At 35.8% G+C, this 12,309-nt stretch overlaps 1 protein-coding gene across 1 annotated transcript in view; it reads left to right on the forward strand.

Annotated features, from left to right (window-relative positions):
- The first annotated feature begins 610 nt into the window (after positions 1 to 610).
- The window catches only part of LOC137290346 (serine/threonine-protein kinase par-1-like), a 237,792-nt gene continuing 226,093 nt past the window's right edge, over positions 611 to 12,309 (forward strand). The window contains exon 1 of the mRNA XM_067821197.1: positions 611 to 1,352. Coding sequence (XP_067677298.1) covers positions 1,242 to 1,352 — 111 coding nt within the window. The 5' untranslated portion in view covers positions 611 to 1,241. The remainder of the gene's footprint in view (positions 1,353 to 12,309) is intronic.

The following is a 12,309-nucleotide window of genomic DNA, read 5'->3' on the forward strand; positions in this document are numbered from 1 at the left end:
GGGTCAATGAGCCTCGCTACGGTTGATTTGGTTGAAAATGACTTTAATTGCTCTCAACAAGTCAGGAAATATGTTCTTCATAAGGAAAAGACTATTGTCCTTCAAGACGTCTTTGAGACCCTTGACACCATACTTCTCTGGAATACCATGGTCAGCCCTAACGGTCGTATTTCAAGGAAAGCCTTACCAGCAATGCATCTGACCTCCGAATCTGACCCCGAAAGTGCAAGAAGAAAACTGAGACACGCAACACCATCCTGTAACCACATCAATTAAAACTCTATAGACTGTTCCCAGCCCCGCTTCAGTACATTGTTAGTGGCATCAAGGCCAATGACGTATATTTCCTTTACCGTTAGCTCGAGTATGATGACCCGGTATTGTTCCAACAATTTGTAAATTGAGTATATATTTGCATATGCGTAGATATTCGCTTTTTGAGCCTACGTTGTCCTCTGCCTCGCCGCAGTCAGCGCTGGAGCCAGGCCTGCCTAACCCAACGGAGATCGATGCTATACGCATCGATTTGTCTTTGATTCGAGGTTGCCATGGCAGCCGGGACATCACGTGACATGGCCGAGGGCGTGCGAATAAATATTTCATAAAGATCAGCATCATGTGACCGGTTAATGTTGGTAGGACTGGTGTTTCGTTGGCACAGTGGCATTGGTGGAAATTTATGTTTGCACGTGCGGTATGAATTAAAATAATGGACAAGTATAGTAAATAAACAGAGCTTCTGGTCTCCGATGTTAATTGCAGCAAATACGTATTATTGGTGGATTGTTTCGCGTTGGCAATTATGTTTCATATGTGGATACATTTAGGTAAGCGGACCAATGGATAGTGGGTTTGCACTGTATTTGCTTGGCACTAGCGGTTTCTTACTAACGACAGGAGTTATGGCACGGACACACCAAATGGATGTTGCTTTCTGTCGGCTTTCAACCTTCCTGTGAATTGTGTTCTCTGCGTCTGATGGAATGATACCGCAACTGACAGACTGTTGCCGCGGTACAATCGGATCCTGTCGCTATCAACTCTCAGTCCAATACAAGCAGGCGAGTCTTCAAGGGATCTGAGCCGCCATAATGTAACACTGGGAAGTGCTGAGATATTACTCTGGTTCTCTGATCATGTGTTCTGGTGTGCCGGGGATATTATGAAATCCTGCCGGCGATGATGACAAGCGGGCAACATTCAGGATGGAGAGGAGACATTCGCGAATAGTATAGACAGCAATGGGGAAAAAAATTCAATGCATTGGAAGATATGTTATGAACGGTCAGACCTTGGGAAAGGGAAATTTTGCAAGGGTTGAACTGGCAACACACAGTGTAACGGAATGCAAGGTAAAAAATGAATGTTGTGTTCCGGAATTTTTATCATCTATTATCATTTTATCCCCCTTTCTTTCCTGACTGGGAAATATTGACTATAGCATCATTTATCCTCCTCCCTCATTTTGTGCGTTGTGTATATACGAGAAGGGTTTGCTTTGGCATTTGATGATGTGTTGCTTGTTGTGATAAACATATCGTCAGATATTTAATCCCATTTGCGACAGGAGCTTTGCCGGATATTCTATCACCTTTTTGTTTATTCTACCGTTTTGTTTTCCTCAGCTGGGTGTATTGCAGAACCACGTATTCAGATTGGCTTTGGGTTCGCCCTCTAGCCACAAGTGGTTCTACATACAAGTGGTTTCAAGCGATGATGTCATTTGACACCATAGAATCGTATTAGCAAAGCGGAAGGGTAATTTTGAACGGTGTTGCTAGTAAAACGATAATTTCTAAGAATGATATGCCTAATTTCAGTGATTATATGCCTTCGCCTGTGGGACAACGATGATGCTTTCGCTCCTATTCGAATGACCTACTTTGCCGATGAATATTCCTGAAATGCATATTGTGGCACAGGTGCATGTTTGTCAGTTAAAAATACTCGATGTCTACTGCGTGTTTATTTTGTGTATTATTGATAACTAACCAACATACTATTTACGCGTGAATATAGGTCGTTTTAGTACCTTTACCGCCATGTTCTGCTCTTTGTGATCATAGTTTTTTATATTAAATTCAACTTTGACTCATTGTGAATATGTTTGAAATTTGATGCACTTTAGTTACCGCTGTCATATCATTAATATACAGACTATTTAAACATGGGAAGACAACATGACGTGGTTCTGAGATGTCATTGGTATGTCTGATAGAACTAAACACAAAACATCACTTCATTAGAAATGCAGTTGTTTGCACAGTTTAATTGAACATTGAGCCATTAACATCCATTTGACCCTCAGGCATTGAACTTTAAAGAGGTTATTCAAACATCTCCAGCACCACTCCAAAGGTACTGATTTTCATGTGTTTTGAGAGTTGTAACAAAGGGTTATTCAATCATTTGAAATTGACATCAGTCACAGATTGAGTTGTTTTGACATTGGTCAATTGTAATTGCAATCAACATGTAACTATGTCCAGGGTGAAAGGTGTCAACAGATTGGTGCCTATTGTGTACTTCTTAATTTAAAATAATACCATTTAAGAGCCTAATTGCAATGTACACACTCATGTCCATTTCACACCTGTCCCTCATTTCCAAACACAACAGATTTTTAGTAGACATAAGATCAACAAACCAGTTATCGTTGAAACAACAAACGATGAAACAATCATGATCTATCAGGAATGGAAATGTCTCAAAACTGATAATTTAGTTTCACAATATATAAATAATAACTGCAATTAAGTTAATAAGGTATCTGTTCATTATTATATACTTATGTACACAATACATCATTTGCTGTATTATCAGTAGGTGAGGTAAATGTACCGTTATATGATATGGTACACTTATTACATATAAGTAAACTAGGACAAGTTAATTAACTCTTTGATTTACTGTATATTGTCTAAAAGCCACATGAAAACAAACATTAGCATGAATCTTTAACTCTGAGGCAGTTTTTCAGTATTGTACCTTGTTCTTGAAGTAACCTTTCCTTGTGTTCTAGATGAGGTATGTACTGTTATGTGATATGGTACACCTATTACAAGTAAGTAAACTAGGAGATATCATTTGTCAACTTGTATTGATAAAAGGTCTATTTGAGCAGAATACTGTCATTATGTCATTTGGAAACTGTCTATCAAATATTAGTTTCTGAGAGTATCAAGACTGGCAATTCTTTTACATTGATATTTGCATATCATGTGAACATTTCAGTTCACTGCACACTGCACATTCCTAAAATGCAGAAAAATGGCATTTTAAAACTCCTTCAACCACAAAGTCTGACAAAGGTGTGAAACAAGTTACTTGCTCTGTATCTTCATTTTCTGGACACTTGCCAGCGTGGAGATAGTGGATTGAAAGCAGAGGTTTTACCTTTCATCTTTCAAAGAAAAATTGGAATTGCACAATATGAACCACTTCTGTCCTTGTTCTAATTGATAATGTTAAATCAGTGAATAGTACGAAGCGTATAAGGCTGTAAGAGAAATTATGTTTTCAGGTTTGGTCATATCTTCCTTGAGAGGCATTTAGAAGTAAGGTCAGTCAGGAGGGTTAAGGATATATGGAAGAACAACGTCTTTATTTCTGTGAGCGCCAACAATAGCCAACAATAGCCAACAATAAGGAATTTGTTCATCCATATATTGTTATCCTTTTGTTTGGGGATGTCTGAAGTGTTTACAAACATGATCATATGCAGAAGCATATCCATTGTGTCTTATGGCCTCCAGTTTTGTAATGAAAAATATATTGACCCAGTTCTTGACAGTTATCTTTGCGTATATGCACTGAAATGGAAGAAACATGAAAAAAAAATAACTTCTATTGTACATAATATGGCTAAAAGTGGATGTTGGTATGCATATTTGCCATTGCTTCCAAATTCTCATGTACTGTAGTAGACCACTGGCCATTGCTTTATTCAGCCCTGAAATCCTGCCCATGTAATGTGTCTCTTTCATGTGAATGAATGTAAGTAACTAGATTTGAATGAACCTGACGCAAGATGCAAAGGAGAATGTGAACATTCAATGACAGTTGCATTTATAAATATATGAAGCAACAAAATCATTTCCATAATCATAAGAATCCTATTCAGTTTATATCACAACACTCCATATGATAAGCATATGTTTATGAATCGCTATTGGAAAGGAATGTCACAAGATCTCTGCCTGCATCCTACTTCACACAGGGTAGGTATTACAAACCCATGTAGAAGCAGGCATATTGGTCAAATGAAAAATATATGGGATCATTGTAGTAAAATAATAACCCACAATGGTTACTCTTTAATTAACTCTTTAATCTACTGTATATTGTCTAAAAGTCACTTGAAGACAACCATTAGCATGAATCTTTAACTCGGAGACAGTTTTTCAGTATTGTACATTGTTCTTGAAGTTACCTTTCCTTGTGTTAGAGATATAGGGAAGAAGTGACATCACTGGCAGTTCTTGAACAGTGCAACCATTTTGGCATCTGATATATGGATAAAGATCCACAATGTTGCAGGAAAGTTCTTACTGATTTCCTTGGTGTGATGAAACTTAATGAATGCACTGTTTGGTAGAATTAAACTTTATGATTTTCACTTAACATGACCTAGAACATGAACTGGAACTGAATATCTTTTATCATGTTTTTTTTTTTAATTTTTACCAAGATGTGGTGCACATAATATGACTTTTGAAGTTTTACGCATAATGCAATATATGAAGTTTAACCTTTGTTTCTCAAATTGTTTTACAGAGAAAGCATTGCTTAGTGGTCTTTGACAGAGGAAGCAGTGCTTAGTTGTCTAATCCACCATGTCTAACTTTGTGGAGCTGACCTCCATGACATATTATAATAATCTGTTGGTGGGATGTAACATGACTTTCTTTATCCATATGTGCAGTTTATGTTCATTACTCTTCCATATCAATCTGAAATTACTCAATTCAGATTAGCTTTAAACCACAACTCACTCACTCATTCCACACCTATTGGTGATGAGTGTTTCAATGATTACATGTTGTAATATAATGCATACAAAACAAAGTGATTGTTGAATATTATTTATTGAAACTAAGTTGATAATGCAATTCTTTTTTTAAAATGAGTCACCCTTGTTTTTGAGTATATATTTATGCCTATTTGAGACAAAAATAGTGACATATTGTTTTTTGCATTGTGTAATTGATTATAAGAAAAACGTGGATCCTTTGTCTCAGTTTAATTTGCAAACTGTAACGAATATTTTGTCCCAAGGCAAGTCAGAACAGCGTCACAGCTGGTGAGAGGAAAATGGATACAGGATAGATATGACATGTGACAGATGTAACATATGCTAGTGTATTAATGGCATATGCTTTATATGTTCTAATCTCTGATGAGCAAAGGGATATTGATTATTTTGTAGTGGAATCTGCCAGATGCACTTTCTGACTACCCTATTTGCTGGTACTGGTCTAGTGTGCTACTCTGCAGTTTGTTATCTCACTGGAGGAGGTAGTGCTCAAATGTGCTGCACTATATATATGGCAGTTTGAACCTCTGGAGGAGGTAGTGTTCTAATGTGCTGTACTAAATATATGGTAGTTTGAACCTCTGGAAGAGGTTGTGTTCTAATGTGCTGTACTAAATATATGGTAGTTTGAACCTCTGGAAGAGGTAGTGTTCTAATGTTCTGCACTGTGTGTATGGTAGTGTGAACCCCAAGAGGAGGTAGTGCCCAAATGTGCTGTACTGTATGTATGGTAGTGTGAACCCATGGAGAGGGTAGTGTTCTAATGTGCTGTACTGTATGTATGGTAGTGTGAACCCATGGAGAGGGTAGTGTTCTAATGTGCTGTACTGTATGTATGGTAGTGTGAACCCATGGAGAGGGTAGTGTTCTAATGTGCTGTACTGTATGTATGGTAGTGTGAACCCATGGAGAGGGTAGTGTTCTAATAGTCTATTCTACATATACATTCTCAGAATTTGTGCATGTTTCATGTAGGCAAAAATTGTAAATTTTGTTTACTTGTTTTATGTTGTTGATTACATTTGTAGATTTCATAATATACACAACATAAATTATTCAGGCCAAATGACATGTCATTTATATATTTTACCCTTTTTTAAAGAAATTCATGAAATTGCATCACTACCATCACAAAATTTGAAATGTCATTTTGAAAAGAAAACAAATCAAGTGCTGTAATCAATTATTGTACATATATATTAGAATATCTAGTTTTACAATATAACATGGGCAATGTGGTTTGAAATTATATATTTATTGCTTAAGAGGGTCCAACAAGGAGAAAAATCCTTTCATTTATCATTTGCAAATAAATATACGGTAATATGTAGCAAAAACTTCAAAATAAGAATATGGTTTAAAGTATGCTCTACCACCAAACATACTTGCGCTGCAAATTACAGTCCTAAACAGCTAATACATTCAAATAAAATAAGGAAATTGATAATGTTATGGAACTGACATTAATTGTTGTGGTAGTGACACAATAACAATAGTGGCATTTTTAGTCATTGTCAGATCTATATATGCTTTGTTTGAAAGCTGAAGTAATGAAATTTGTCAGTCAGATATTTCAGAAAGTCTGAAGATTGTGAAATAGGCAAAAGATGTCCATCATAATAAAAACAGGTAAAGACTGCATGTTACTACATGCAATGACCACTGTAACTGCCAGTGCTGTCACTACCATAATGGCCCTATCTGATCCGTATTCATCTTTGTCACAGCCATTACACTACCCAGTCTTCACTATAACAAAAGGATCACACTTGTATCATACTAATATCCTTATGTACTTACTTCCAAAACATTTAAAATCTTTGAATTGAAAATTTAGATATAGGTAACATTAAACTAGCAAAACATCCCTGCCCTCACAAAATCTGTCCTTACTATAACAAAGTCCATTGTAACCGCAGTGACTGTAACAATAGTGACAGCCACTAACAATATCAGTATTTTAATAAAAAACAATAACTGGCCCCCAAATTTCACTAAGCACATGGTTTCAAATGATTTCCCCTACTGTCTAATGTACTTGGTGTTTGGTTAATTAATTGGTTTCAGCAGTTTTAGAATATCTCAGATATCATTTATACTCACATTTTGTGGTGAGTCAAGAATATTTAGATAAGATAAAAATATGCATTAGTAACATAATGCATTGCCACATAGTTAATGTGTTCTACAATGTAATAGTCTAAAACATGCTTAAACAGCTTGCATGTTCTACACAGCAAAAGTTTAAAATGTGCTTAAATTGCTCACTTGTTTCACAGAGTAACAGATAAAAATATGGTTACATTGGTAACAGCTTAGAATATGCTTAAATTGCTTACATGTTCAACATAGTGACAATGTTAAATGTGCAAAGTAGTCAAGGTGATCTACATATTATCAGTATACAAGGTGCCAAATTCCTTACATTCTTCATTGTCAATGTGTAAAACGTACCAAATTGCCAACTAGTCTGAAGCAGTAGTACATGATGTGTCAAAATGCATGCATTGTCAACATATTAACCGTTTCGTTTGCCATCATAGTCGTCCAGATCTTTATGTTGAAGGTTCTTCTAATGAATTTTGTATCTACTGGTAGTCACTTCAAGCCATCAATGAAGGTACAGTTTCCTCTATTTTATTTAACTATGAAGTAAACTATTTTGTCTTGTGAAAAACAGAACTCCTAAATATTATTCCCATCTCATCACTGATTCATTTTGCAGTATGTCAGCTAATAAATGATCACATCTTCATCTAACATGTTTTCATGAAAAGAACAAGTAATAACAACTCCATATCCCACTTGGTTGCAGAACACATCATCAGAACAACACTGAAGTCACAGAGAAATATAAATGAAAAAACACATTATGACATATGAAAGTTATGTCTACTGCTCTTGTCGTCTGGCCAGCTCAGCACCGTTATCAAGTTCAATTTAGAAGGGTTTGGGACTGAATGCGAGAGGTCAGAAAGATGGGGAGAAAGGTTGCAGGGTAAAGTAGGGTAAACAAGTTCATCAGGAAGGATATTCAAATTATGTATATATAGGTAATTGTATGTTGCAGGTTACACAGCATCCTGTGGTATGTAAAATAGCAATGCCAGTGAGATATTAACTTAATTTCTAAATTGAAATTTAATGTTTCACTGACATAAATTTTAAAATTTTGATCATGTGACATGATCGGTCATACAGTCAAACTTGCACCTTGATGTGTCAAACCTACTAAATTAAAAGTTTTGTCCCATTGGATTCCCAAATGAGTGGAGGTGCGGGGTGAGGTGCATTCAGCTCAGGTCACAAATCAGTTGTGAATGGTTGTGGAGAGTCCTTGGTTTGGTGACTGTGTTTGGCAGCTTGACTCCCAAGAGTTTCTTGGACTTCAGTCCTGCCCTACAATGAAGCACATGTGATCTCACCTTGGGCTAGTGAGTTTGTTCAATTTTGTCTCTGTTCAGCTAGCAGAAAATGGGTACCTGGTGGGATAAGTCATGGAGCTATTAATCTTCTAGCACTTGAGTTACCCAGGGTTGTCAGGTTGTAGTTTGTGCACTTTGAGCATTCTGAGGCATGGATATATGCAAATATGCTATTATCATTATTTTGTGATTGTGTCAGACTTTGGATAACTGAAGGGTTTTTCTTAAGTTCCTTCAACAATAACAGCAGTGTTTGACTGTAGTATTGATTATGTTGACATATGGCCACATGACTTTATTTCATAGTTTAAACATGAAGTTTAAACAATTTTCCCTGCAATGTTTCCTGAAAAAAAAGGTTAATTTTAATCATGGGTCTTTTTCAGCATATATGTAAATTAGGAAATCACTTTGGAGTAGCCATTAATATTAATTCAGTTTTGAATTGGAAGGAGTTTCCTCATCAAAGCACTAATTATGAGTTACCCTTGCACAAATTATAAAACTTAATCCTAAATACAGTATTCGATCATGTCTATGTCACATTCAGAAGAACAGCCATGTTGGAAAGTATTTTTTCTTTGAAGAACAAATTACTTCTTTACAATATCATCAACCATGTGAAAAAGAACCAAAGATGCTTCCTCTTGTCTGTAGAATCATTTGTTGATTATAATCAGCAAGTAAAGATATATGGCCATGGTTCCACGTCAAAGTTTTAGTATCAATGATTGACCTGGAAGGAGACTTTAATATTTGTACAGGTAATTTCATGGGATATGCTTAGTACTGACATTAAAGATGTTGTCAAAGGATTTCACTATTGTCTTAAAGGCAGTAATTACCATTTTCAAGTGAACTTGTTCTCCTTTCCCGTTTATTCCTGCAGAGGAAACGGATCACAACAATCCAGAAACAAGGCTACCACCTTAAATCTGATGTACTTTATCAACGATAATTTTACCATAGATCAGTTTATCAAAGATCACATTATCAAAGATCAGTTTATCAGTTGTCATTATCAGGAAACGGAAATTGGAATGGTGTTATGTTTCATGTTTATTTGCCAATGGTGGACATTTTGCGTCAGTTGCAGAAAATTTACATGGCTTGTCAATTGCATGCAATTTACAAGGTGCACTTAGCAGGTGCTTTGCATAATATGATTTGGTAGTTTTGATAGGCATGCATGCTAATGACTATATAACAGTATGATGTGTTTGTGTTTGTCTTGTGTCAATAACAATGTAAATATCAGAAGGGCAGAGTATTGTAGTCAAGATGATACTCCAACGTTACTGCTTATTGCTTTCACCCAGTTTATGACAGAAATGATGATTTTATAGAGCTCACTGCTGAGTTGTTAAGCAGACCTAATGCATGACGCCAGAGTAACATTCACTTCACTTTATTGCATCACTAATCCTATTAAAGAACTCTTGACAGATTGGTCTAGCATTCCAGCTTGTACTGCAGTGTAGGAGTGAGTTTGATAGTTAGCTAGTCTTGTAATTCGTAGGAAACTTTCTGAATAATCAGGAGATGCATAGACATATTATGCCAATAAAACAGTAGGGGATATTCCTTTTTGTGTTCATACGTTTAGCCAATGCATATGAACAAAAGTAGTATGATCCATACATATGAACCATTCCCAAAGGAATGGAATAAATTGTCACATTTTCCATTAATTTCTCTTCAGCATCTGTTTCCTTCTTGGTTTCATCATTTGCATTTTATCAGTCTGGTAAATCTAGTATCCCCTCCTTTTTTAAATGGTATATGGCACTGGCATTTTTTTTGGGTAGAATTTGCAGTGTTATAATAAGTTAAAGATTCACTGCAACCATGTTTTATGAACAGTTAGTCTGTCTACCTACTCTTAATAAACTGGCCATGAAAGAACAAGATGGAATTCAACAAGCCTTGTTTGTAAGCAGTGAGAGCAAGATCTTGTCGTCAGACTTGTTGGCTTGGTTGATACGTGTCATATCTCAAGTGCACGAATCAAAGCTCATAATGTTAATCACCAGGTTCACTGGTCCAGAGTCAATCATTTACAAGCTATGCTCATGTAGCTGCAATCATGCTGTGAGCAAAATCAAACACACCATCTAACAATATCTGTGACAGAGATATACACTTACAGTTTCTATTTGACCATATAGTTATAGGCTTTTTTGGCCATTACTAGACTGCAAATATTCACTGAAATATTGTAAAGTTTGGGTTTAAACCACAACTGGGATGCCACTATCAAAGACATATCTTCTGAACAGCCATGTCTTGTATGTTTCATTTCATTTCATTTCATTTCACTGAGTGAGTTTTAGTGAGTTTAGTTTCACATTGCTTTCTGCAATATTCCAGCAATATCATGGTGGGAGACACCAGAAAGGGGCATCACACATTGTACCCATGTGGTGAAAAGAACCTGGGTCTTCAGTTTGATGGGTGAACGCTTGAACCACTAGGCTACCACTACACCTAGTTCCTGTTTAGGTATCATGAAAATGGATGTATACCCTCTTTGGCACAGAAAGTTGGGGTGCAGTTGACTGTTTATTGAAATATTCCTTATACTGAAATAAATAATAATAATAGTGCATAATTATAACATGCACTTATCCAAACTCATTATCAATTTCTTTGCAGTGTATTGAAATACATACATAATATATTCAGAGTTAAGAAAGCCAGGTATGATGAATAGGTGCATAATGCATAAACAATTAAGGCTATTGATGATAATATTGAGAAAAGAGGTAAGTTTGATATTTCATTTGAAAGAGTTCAAAGATTCAGAGAGTTTAAGGTCAAAATATATACACTTGCCACATCCACTATATGCCATATCAGATTAATATCAACAGCAACAGTAGTAATTCCTCAGGTGAATCATAACTGACTATTGTAATTACCATCTAACTGTCATATTCTGCCTGTTATAACTGTTTACTGCATGAAAAGGTTTGGTGTACAGTTGTTCTACATGGTTGATCAAACTGTCACAGTTGTTAGTATATTTGATGTAAAGACGTCTTCAATAAATAATATTGCATTTGAATAGAGGAAAATTGTAAATATGCTTTCAGACTAGTTGATTAATATGATGATTGTTTCTTTCTATGGTGACAATGGCATGGTATTGATACCATTGTGATCACAATTTTGTTATTTTCTAGAGATATACTGAACACCAGGTACAATATGAATTTTGTTTGTTTTGTATGATTGTTTTAGTTTTCTAGTCACATGGAAATTTACAGGTAATTTACTTAAAACCTTGAAAAAGAACTTATCAAAGGTATTCCCAATATGGAGATATAGTGCAAACACAGGATTTGATTTCACTTTGGCAAAATTACTGCCCAGAATGAAAAGAATCAAACATGAATATACATGTGTGTTGCTTTCAATGTAATGTGAACATGGTAGAACCAGACTTGTTCCCTAACCTAATGACTATTGACAGTTCACGTATATTTCATAAGTAAGTCACATACATGCAATGACAGCCATCTTCAAAGAAGTCATTGCAGAGACTTGGTTGTGTCTATTTCGGCTTAAAGAAGTGACAAGGTGTGTATCAATTAATCAATCAAATATAGGTGTGTCTGCAGTAGACATGGATCTACCATCTTTATCACACATCACCAAAGTGTATAGACCAATAGCATGCAACAAGTAATCAACATCTGCGTTAACCCTTCACATGTCACATTCTGTGATCCAAAGAGGCTATGTCAATTCTAATTTCCTTGATATTTTCTGAAGTGTACCGAAATGATGTTTTGAAATTACCCTCATCTGATATCATGGACATGTACCATGAAAGGGTTAAAGTCA

This window comes from Haliotis asinina, chromosome 7 (genome assembly GCF_037392515.1).
Source record: "Haliotis asinina isolate JCU_RB_2024 chromosome 7, JCU_Hal_asi_v2, whole genome shotgun sequence".
NCBI classification, from domain to species: Eukaryota; Metazoa; Mollusca; class Gastropoda; order Lepetellida; family Haliotidae; genus Haliotis; species Haliotis asinina.